Source organism: Mastacembelus armatus, chromosome 6, assembly GCF_900324485.2.
Source record: "Mastacembelus armatus chromosome 6, fMasArm1.2, whole genome shotgun sequence".
Classification (NCBI taxonomy): domain Eukaryota; kingdom Metazoa; phylum Chordata; class Actinopteri; order Synbranchiformes; family Mastacembelidae; genus Mastacembelus; species Mastacembelus armatus.
In genome coordinates this window covers 19028913-19039522 of record NC_046638.1, presented here as the reverse complement: position 1 = coordinate 19039522, position 10610 = coordinate 19028913, and the positions used below count along the sequence as shown (strand labels likewise).

At 41.7% G+C, this 10610-nt stretch overlaps 1 protein-coding gene across 2 annotated transcripts in view; it reads left to right on the top strand.

Annotated features, from left to right (window-relative positions):
- Positions 1-2615: 2615 nt before the first annotated feature.
- tmtc2b (transmembrane O-mannosyltransferase targeting cadherins 2b) overlaps positions 2616-10610 on the top strand; it is an 83776-nt gene continuing 75781 nt past the window's right edge. For both annotated transcript variants that reach the window (XM_026311576.1, XM_026311577.1), the window contains exon 1: positions 2616-3091. In XM_026311576.1, the coding sequence (XP_026167361.1) occupies positions 3009-3091 (83 nt within the window). In that variant the 5' untranslated portion in view covers positions 2616-3008. The remainder of the gene's footprint in view (positions 3092-10610) is intronic.

Here is a 10610-nt window from a genome sequence, read left to right as displayed (position 1 = left end):
TAACTTTATAAATATGACTATGATACTATGATACCATGAAATTTCTTTAACCAAATTCATCTCTTCATTTTTTATTTTCAAATAGGCCATTTCTGTGAGACACAACAAAAGTCATGTTGGTAAGTGATTAAATGGGCATTTAGATTTTTAATGTAGATGTACAACATTACAGGTAACAGCTTTACATACAAACCCCTACTTAAGTAAAAGATATATTATCAGCAAAATGTTCATGGTTTCAGATGGAAAACTTTCTTACAGGCCAGCCCATAAGCATTTAGACAGTTGCATATGTTTTTGTTCTCTGGGCTCTGTGCATCACCACATTCAATTTGAAATAAAACTAAACTAAAATATATGGCAAATGACCAGGTGGATAAGGAAGCACCAGTTTTGTGTATGAGGGAAAATCATGTGCTCTGTGAAGAAAAACCTCTTTATGACTGAACATCAAGTCAAGAGTGCTCTCCAGGATGTAGGCATACTTGTTTCCTTGTCAGCGATCAAGAAAACATTTCATGACCACAACCTCAGAAAATTTACCACAAGATGCAAACCTCTGGTTCGGCTCAGGAATAGAAAAGCCAAGTTGCAGTTTGTTAAAACATACAAAAACTGGTGGAGTTGTGAACCAAAGTTCTGAGGACAAATGAACCAAAAATCAACTTCTATCAAACTGATGGAAAGAGGAAAGTGTGGAGAAAAAATATGGGACAGCTCTTGACCCAAATCACATCACCTCATTTGTCCTACTTGCTGGTGGCTCGGGTATGTGTGACTGCTAGTGCAACTGGCACATTGGCATGTATTGATGATTATCAATCGACTAATTGAACAGTCTCTAATCGGTCTAATTTTGTGGAATGGCTGCTATCCTGTGAGAGGTTATGGTGAGGTCTGCCCTGACAGATGGGGTCTGTCTATTGAAACAACTGTGAATTGACATACAGTATGTCTGACCGTTTGCTTTGCTTCCAGAGCACTTTTACAAATATTTTTTTTTCCTCTTACTGATGGTCTTTTACATTTTGTGCAGTATCCTCAGTGGAAAGATTTAATTTCAAAATGCTGTAGATTGTTTTTTGAAATTAAAATATGTTTTTCATCCAGAAATTGATGATACAAGATCCATTCTATGAAAATCTAATAAAAACCAGATTTTAGTTACTTGTCATCAAAAGAACACTAATTTTTTTCATGTTTTTCTTTTGGCGTTCAAAGGAGCCTTTGTTAGAGAATGACATAATCACTGGATAGTTATCAGAAAAATTCAGTATTATTTATGGACAATGTATTTAAATGTAGGGCAAAAACAAATGGGACCTGACTATGATCTCCCCACAGACATCATGCACTGTGAGCCCTCTACTGGTCACTGTGGATCCAGCTGCTTCTTTTTGTTGTGGTGAAAACTAAATCAATAGAAAGCATTTGCTTGGACAACGCTGTAAAGACTCTCAGGACCAGTGAGATGAACCTGTCACCTTTTCTTTACATGGACTAACAGAAAATATTTTCCCTCTTATTGTTTAAACCAGTCTTTGTATTAGGATAGACACCTGCACACACTTCGCAAAACTAGAACATCTAGGTGGCTATTTATAAGTCTCTGTGAATTTATGTGCAATTTGTATGTCAGAGTCAAAGCACCCAGTGTTTGGCTGCTGTTTTCTGCAGCTGTGATCATTTGTGTTTATTGCTGAATTTTAATGTTGAAGCCAGAGTGGTATAATAATAAATGTTTTAGCAAAATAAATCACAACACATTCATTTATAACAATGCAGCAATGTTGGCCTAGCTTTAGGATTATTGAATTATTAGTTTTCCTAATTAAGGAATGAGAGATGCACATTCAGCCCTTACCATAATATATTCTGTAGGCCCACTAAATGAGGATATTGTCACCAGTGATTACAATAATATTCCAACCTGAACGTCACTCACGTTATGGACTGCTATTAAGTCATCCTCACCACCAGTAACCGGCCTCGGCGTTGTGTAGTGATTTAATCCAATCTCTGGAGGAGGGGTAGCGCGCATGCGCAAGAGATCTCCTGGCCACATGCGTTTGGATCACAACTGCGTCAATTATCCAAAGACACCAAGAGTAGGAGAGGAAGTCTATCAGGTGTCCTCCAGATAAAAGCCTAACAACTTTCACCGATGAAGTGTCCTGTACTGGGAAAATCCCGGTATGTGGGCTATAGGGTGCCACTGATATAGGCCGGAAAATATATATATTTTATAGCTGAAATATTGATGTCAAAAATGCAGATTTTGGTGATGAGCTTGTAACATTGGTGGCAGTCTGATCTATCTGGACGCAAATAGAAGATTTATGTTCAACCATAATGAAACTTACATACATGTTGAGATAGAAACGTATTTATTTATTTTGTATCACCCCTAATAAGTTTGCTACAAGATGTGGGCTCAGATGAGAAGAACCTATTCATATCCACTTTGGCACTAACATCTCTCACATGTAAAATGTTTGTTTCTGAATGTTAATTAGAATGACTATTATTGTGAAAGTGTAAGCGGAAGCTGCCCGTGTGATTGCTCCTGACTTGACGTCGCTCTGAATCACGACGTCTCTCCAGCAGCGGCCGCTGAGCATCAGATCAGAGCGCTGATCCTGCTCCGGGTCGGAAGGCGTGTGGTCGGCTACGCTGTCACAGCTCCACCAAACGCTGCTCGTGTGTTATTTTGGGAGCCCAGCTCCCAGCAGGACACAAAGCTCCCCAGCTGCGGCCCAACATGGGTTAGAAACAAGGCGACCTATGGATTATCCACTTTGTGCAGTTCAGCGAGGATGATGGAGGGGGAGATGGACTTGTTTTCGCAGAGACATCCTGACAAAGACGGGGACTGAGGGGGAACAGAGATCAGGAATCGCTGCCTCTTTCTCTCTGTCTCGCCTTCCGTCTTTCTCCTTTTATCAGACTGTTCTTCCTGTTTTGTTGAGTTTTCTTATTTTTCCCTCGCGCGTGTGTAAGACAGAGAAATGTTTGCAGAATTGCTGTGCGGCGCCGTGGCTCTGGTCCTGTATGTCAACACTCTGGGCGCCGATTTCTGCTACGATGACAGGTACTTTGGCAAATGAATGACACAGTAACGTCACTGACTATGTCTCCGCACCTGTGCTCTGTTAATCCGGAACCGCAGCAAAGCGGTGATAATAGGATTCATTCATTGTGTTGCCATAACTCTTGAGTGGACAGTATTTCATTGCACTGTAGCCACACTGGTATTTAACTAGCACAACAAGCGGTCTGCATAATCGCGTGCACCAGTTGATCAATAGTGTGGTGCTTTGGGGAGCTGATCCCCAGTGGAAATCCTGCTGTTAGGAGTGCAGCCCAACTCTCTGTATCTCCTGCACACACTTGTATGTTTTCAGTGAGTTTACAAGGCTCAGGATCAGTCAGTACTTTCACGTTTCCACAGGTTTTCATTCAACATTCTTTTTGAAATATCTGTCTAGGATTTCTGCAGTTTTCCTAGGGATGAACAGTCACATCAGAAGGAAACGGGCACCATGCATGGATGTCTCAGGGCAGAGTGTTGCAGTCTCCAGAGCCTGGATTTGTTCTTATGTCCAGACTTGAGCTGAGTAAAAATAATTGATCTCTGGGGAAGAAATAGGTTTCCCCACCCCACAGCAAAAGTCCCTTTGCAATACTCGTCCAAATATGTGGCCTACAGAAACTTTGAGGAAAGTATTTTATTATTAACTTCCTTTAAAACAGGCCGTGAGCTACCACCTTCCCCTAGAAACCATCATCTCAAGGGTTCAGGCGCTGTAATGCAGGGTAATGCATTACTCACAGCCGCATGGCCTCTTGATATTTGATGGCTGAATGGTTGCCAGTGCCTTAGGCTCATTTATGCACCATTCATGCCTCGATGTAGGTCATCTGAACCATCGTTTTCCTGCCATCGCTATATCACCTCTCTATCAGTTTAAAGCTAAACAGGGTGATCAATAATGAGCTGATATTTTTAGATATTAGGATCAAATATATTTGCTCCAAACAGAATTCTGTACAGCTTTTAATCTTCTTAGCCTGCTTTGTTCCAGTAGTCTAATGGCAGGTGTTGTGTGACTATTAAAACACACCCAGAGGACACAGCTTGGTGAGCAAACAGTACACCCTCCATGTCAACTAGTGGTGAATTTCCTCTACAACTCTGCTTACTGCTCTGTATATAAAACACTTCCTGCTTAACACCTTCCCCGAGGCCTCGTTACTGAAAGTCGGATACTTTTCTTGTGTTAGAGCCACCATGCATTTACATTTGCACTCAGGTCAGGTGATTCAGGCACAACTGTGCAAGAAAGATGGTGTTCTGTGTCCATAAACCTGTCAGTGGCAGCGCCGCGGAGAGGTGAGAGGCTACTGCTGCTCCGGCTGCTCCTGCTGCTGCAGAGTCGGCTGCTCGAGCGCCTCGGGCCTCAAAGCTTTAATGTAAGACAGAAAGCCAAAACCTGATTGTTCTGTAAAGGGATGTTAACATAATGTTATTTATTACCATGTGAGTTTGGGTCCAAGAAATTGCAGGCTTCTTACGAAACTGATGAATTGCAGGGTTTAAAAAAAAAAAAAAAAGTTATTCTCTTATGTGTGTTCTGTCTCTATGTTTTTCATTGCAGTCTGTCATCCAGTGTTATCTGTTTTTAACACCATGTGTTTGGTTAAGGTTTGCAATTAGTAGTTGTCTCCTGTCCCCTCTGGCTCCGGGGGAGTGAGGGAGATACTCTAGAGGAAGGGAAGGTGCGACAGAGATATACAGTACTGTGCTAAGTGGAAACAGTCCTGGACAAATACTGCGTTTGTGTAGAAACAACAGCTGATGTGAACTGCAACGTTGTCAGTAGATAATACCAAAATAATGAATGACGCCATTACCCAATACCCAATGCCCTGTAGCCTGGAGACTGAATTAATTTTAACTGTGATTCTGATGTTCTAATGTTTTTCAAAAATTAAAACGATGTCGGTATTACAGAAAGTAGCTATAAAAAATCTATGGGTGATGTTTTATTTAATGTGCATGAAAGTAAAAAGAAACTATGGGTTTTCCATAGGGTTGTAGAAGAATTGCATATGGATATTTTAAGTGCAACATTGATTCCTGTCTGAGAAAAGACAGATTGGGCTTCTGTTTTGCTTCTGGCTGTGAAACCAATGCACTGACTTAACTCAGCTCGTGATTAAAAGTTAGGATCCAACACTGTGGTGTGTGTGTGTGGGGGTAGGTGTGTGTGACATTGCTGGGCCTACAGAACACCTGATGATTTGCAATCGATGGCAGGTCGTGTTGGTATTGCAGTGGAATACATTATGATTTTATTGCTTTCTTCTTATGTATTCTTGTCGTTGGTGAGGGAGTGTTTAAGAAAGAAGAACAGCTGTCCAGGGCACTGCGTGTTCTTAGTCACACACTTTTTATCAAAGGTGTGTTTAGTGGTTACACAATGATATGAGTATACTTTCTGAAATTCATTAGGGTAACCAAGGTCATCAGGAGGTGAGAGCCAAAAAAAAAAACTGTTTACATGCATCATAAGAAATTTTATCCTCCAGTCAGTAAAAGACAAAAAAAAAAAAATCTCATACAAGGCAGTTTTCTGCAGTCAGTCACGGTCCCTCCCTCAATGAAAATGACAGTCTGGAAGAGTGGCCTGCTCCAAGATGCCAAATCACCTCAGGGAGCTTTTCCGATCTCTCCCCTGGACACACTCGTCATTGGCACATACACAACTTTGACACCTGCACTGGAAAATGGACTCATATGTCATGCGGTTCATATCTGTCCTGCTGTAATCTGCAGTTTAGAGGAGAAATACTAGTGCAATATTCTGTGACTTGCTGCAAGCTTGCACACTTTTAGTAGAACGACGACACCCACTGAAGGTTTTAGTTTGACTGCAGTTGTGTCACACTCCTTTCATTTTCTGAAAAAGAAAAAGAAAAGCTTTGATGCCACAGGAGTGAATATACTGGTAGTGAAATGAAGAACGCTGCCAAATTTTTAATTAACAGTTGAAAACATTTTTCTGTCTTTAAGACATGTTTCAGTTCAACCCACACACACACTGGCTTTGAGGATTATCATTCCCTGTCAGGAGTTTGATGGATGTGATGAGCAGCCCCCACATCTCATTCCTCTGCTCTCACATGATGTAAGGTTTATCTGTGTAAGGATGTGTGAAAGGTTGTGGGTGACGCTGAAGGACGCAGCCTCCCTGGGCATGGGCGTTGATTTACAGTGCTCAGACAGTTGGTAACGGCGAGTCACTCCTCTGCTCCGTGCCCCGAAAGCTTTATTAGGGAAGAAGTCTGGGCTGGGGACAGAGCTGAAACACTTCACACTGATGTGGTTTGATGTGAGCTTCAAGCTCATGATGGCTAAAAAGCCACACAGTGCTTTGGGCTATGACTCATGTGGTTTAATAATCATACCAAGTAGATTATGGCAACAAAAAAAAAAACTATAGTGACTGTTTTTTGTTTATTTTGGATGTTTGGTGTAGTTTTTATTTTTTTTATCTAATGGACTTTTGTTGCCACACCATATGAACACTGCAGGAAAGTTATCTGCACTTTCTATTTTTTTGCTGATTGCATCATGTCCCAAAAGTTTATTTCCAACCTTCAGGGAGCTTGTGTTACTGGTCTGAAGTCTGTGTGGTCCCCTGTGAAGTAGGGACCAGTCTGTGTTAACATACCTGGCCCAATGTGGACTCTTGGCACAGTGTGTCAGTGCACTGATCTGGAACCCTGCCGCCATGGCCTGTGCTTTAAGATGGGCTGGTTAGCATTATGGTTATGTTGAGGGTCCAAGGGCGGCAACCTAGCAGTCTGAACATCTCCTCTTTTTTTTCCTCAGTTAGGCGTTCTCTGTCTGTGCCCTGTAATTACTGTCCTGCCACCAGGAAGGGGACTCACGACATGGTTTGGTAGATGTAACTCCTCCACTGTCTCTCTGTTCTCTTTTTACTCTTTATGCTTTTCCATTCAGCTACCCCCCACCCCCAAAAGGCCTTTTAGGCCTCCATCTCCCATCACCCAGCCTCTGCCCTTAGATGGTCCCCCGTTTGGTAAGCAGTTTAGGATTTTCTTCCTTTCTGCAGTTTGAAGTGGGCTCAAATTGAGGGTGTTGTGTTTACTTGTAGTTTCCAGGATGGATACAACAATGTTCCCAATGACATATACAGTGCTTAATAGAGTCAGTGAATACTGTATTCTAATCATCTGTCTCAAATAACTATGAACTGTCAACTCAGCTTTGTTGAACTTTATGGCATCGTTTAGGTAGTTATTTCGGCTGCTAGGCCTGCTACTTTACTGTTTTGCCTGCAACGATCAAAAAATCTACTGCATAGATCCTGACCAGCACCAAAAGTCAAACAAATAAAGCCTGCAACTACCTATAGTGAAGATAGTAGAGCATTTACCAAATAAAAGCACACATTTTCCCCTCCAGGGCTGGTGGAGAACAAAGCAGACTAAAATAAGAATAAATGTTGGACTTCCATTTGGCTAAAATATACAAGTGCATTGCAATGGATTTGTTGTCAAGTGGACAAGTGTCAAAGCTTAGATGCTCCTACATGTCCTCCCTCAAATCAACAAACTACAATCTGCTGGCAGGGAACCAGCTCCTATTTGTTGGCCCCTCACTTTCTCAGGTGAGGAAAAGAGTGATTTGTGAGCACCAGTCATAGATTATAGACTTTTACGGTGCATAAACCTGAGTGTTCCCATTCCAAGCACAGGAGCGACTTGTAAATGTGAAAAGGTTATGGCAGTTTTCATTCTGTTTTTCTCACAAGATGTCTACAGTAAGTAATCTGGAAACAATAACTAATCTCCTGCCTTGGATGATTCTCACACACTTTTAAACACAGATGGGTTGGATCTCCATTTAGTTCAGCTCTTATTTTTCCATCAGATAGCAAATACGTGGTAGAAATAGTTTTTTTTTTTTCACCTTTGCCACAACTGGAAGATAGCCTGGCATAAATTCATTTGTTTCTAAAAATACCATTGTTGAGTGGTTTTGATATGTTTGTGAGTCTCTCCCCTTGCCCACAAAACCCCACAGAATTACTTGAAGCATCACTCTTGAATAGAGTGAGTTCATATTTAGGTCAATAGGAAACAGCTGACTAGATATGATGCTCTCACCCCCCCTCCCCACTCGGTGTCATGTCTAAATGAGACTTCACTTTACTGTATCTTCATATTGAATTTCATCTGCTTATGTTCATTTAAAAATGTTGGACTTCATGCTACATTCTTTGTGGTGAGGACAGAAAGGAAAAATCTGAAATACTTGTGTATATTTGGAGAATGTACGATAGAGATTAAATTTGAGAAAGTGTTTTATTGGTGAACTTCCTAACATGCACAAAGTGTGAAAACACACATGATGCAGCAGAGCGCAGCATTCCTGTTTTCTTACTGTGGATTTTTCCTTACCTTTCCATTCTGGGTCACCAGGTTTCTCATTGACTGCTAAGAGTTTAATTAGCTCTTCAGACTGCAGTGTGGTAAGATATTGATATGATTGTCACAGTCTCACAGAGCCTCCAGCCTTTTTTTTTTTTTTTACTATGAAATGTGAAATTTTTGTTGGTGTGTTCAAGTAAAAATGGCAAATTAAGATTTCGTTTGTCCATCTATCAAACCAGTTAGTAGGATAACGATTCACAAATGTGGCATTCATTGGAAAAAGGGTCACAGTGTGTATTATGTTCTGCAAAGGGGTTTAAACCCACACTGTGCCAAAAGCTGATTTGTATGAACAATAACATGTTGTACCTGTTGTACTTTTGCACTTAGTCACCATAATCCTGAGTGACGTTTTACGCAGTGAACAGGCTCATGCGATGCCACAGGACACCGATAGCCTCCAGGACTAGATGGTGTATTGGCTCTTGAGAAGCATGAGTCTTAAATACCTGTGATAGCTTGATGTGAAGGTAATCACAGTGTGTCATTCAAAGTAGCCTTCCTTGTGATTACTGGAGCAAACTGCTATCTGCAATTGGGTGAAATGGAACATGCAGGGTGCTAAATCACTCCACTGATTGCACGGTCCAGCTGATTGTCATTTGTGATATGCTGCAGCGATAGATCAGTGTTCTTGCTGTGCGATTGAAAGCCGCTCAATAGCGGTCACCATGCCCACCATTTCTTGCAATCCCTCACTCTGCGTTAGCCAGGCCTGGGCAAGCTGCTTCAAAGCTGCATTAATCAGGCTTTGATGCTTTGTAATCACCTGACTGGTATGCAGCGGGGTGTTGAAATGGCCCATATGCATAGATGTTGGGTTAACTGCCTGATGGTGGATTGAGGCATTAGAGATTGTCCACACTGTATCGCACGAGATGTTAATCCAGATTCTGTATGGATATTCTCACTGCTCTTTGCCTGGCTGTTTAATTAAAGGTCAACAGATTATCACTCCTAATTCATCAGGTAGTTATAGCAGTACACACACATTCAGTGTACTACAGAAAGACAGACAGACAGACACACAATAATAATAATAACAATAAGCTTGTAAAGAAATGACAATAATGAATATGAAATGAATTGAATGACAATAAAGTTGAATCTGAGTCTGAATCTGAATAATTCGTAATGTTGGACTGAACCATCCAGCAAACGTGACCTTCACATGGTCAGTGTTGTGTGGCAGACATTCAACAGAGGTGCTCAGTGACAGCTCCCAAAGAATACACTCAGTCAAAATGATGGATGAAATGTTGAAATGTTGACAAGAAAATAAAATGAGCCATATTTAGAATAAAAAAACATGATACATGTGGCATGTCAGTGTGCATTCCTGTAAACAATGTTCACCGGGTGCACTGACTGCTACAGGTTGGCAATAGGTTTTGCTCCCACCATTAAACATGGGCCTCAGATGATTTGACTCTGCAGGGCTAAGTTGTTAATAGGTCTAGACGAGGGCTTGGATTTGGAAAGCTAATGCTGGCTGATGGCTCTTAAGCCATGGCCACTCTCAAGCTCTTGGCCCTCTTCATATTAATAGGATTAACAGGACTGTGGATGAGAGGGGGCACAGTGCGTAAGCAGAGAACCCCAAGCCAATAGAAACAAACCCCCCTCTGTCCCTCATATCCAACAGGGATGCTTTAGTTTGCCCTTTTCAGTGAGGAAGAGGATACCCCTCTTCGCTGGGCCTCTCCATCACGGTGGCCTTATTCTCTGACCAGGAGCAGTGGCTCGTTTCGATGAGGTTATGACACAAGTTGGCTGCTGTGGGGGCAATGCCTTTGTCCATTGTAAGAAGAACATGCTGTGTGGTCCCTGTGTTCTCCCTGAACCCAATAAAGAAGGCCATTTGTCTGCAGATAGATGAGGAATTTAGCCCTGGTTGTGTTGGTCTGTTTGTGAAGAACAAAGAAGGAAGACCTCAGTTTTCAGTATTTGAACAGGACAGAAAAACTGCTGCAACTTTTCAGACCGAACCTGTCAAACGAATTGGGTGAATTCACTCTGGTCATATATGTGCTGTGGTAAGCATTTAAGTGGAGAGAAGAGCAGAGGATTCACAGTGAGTGAGC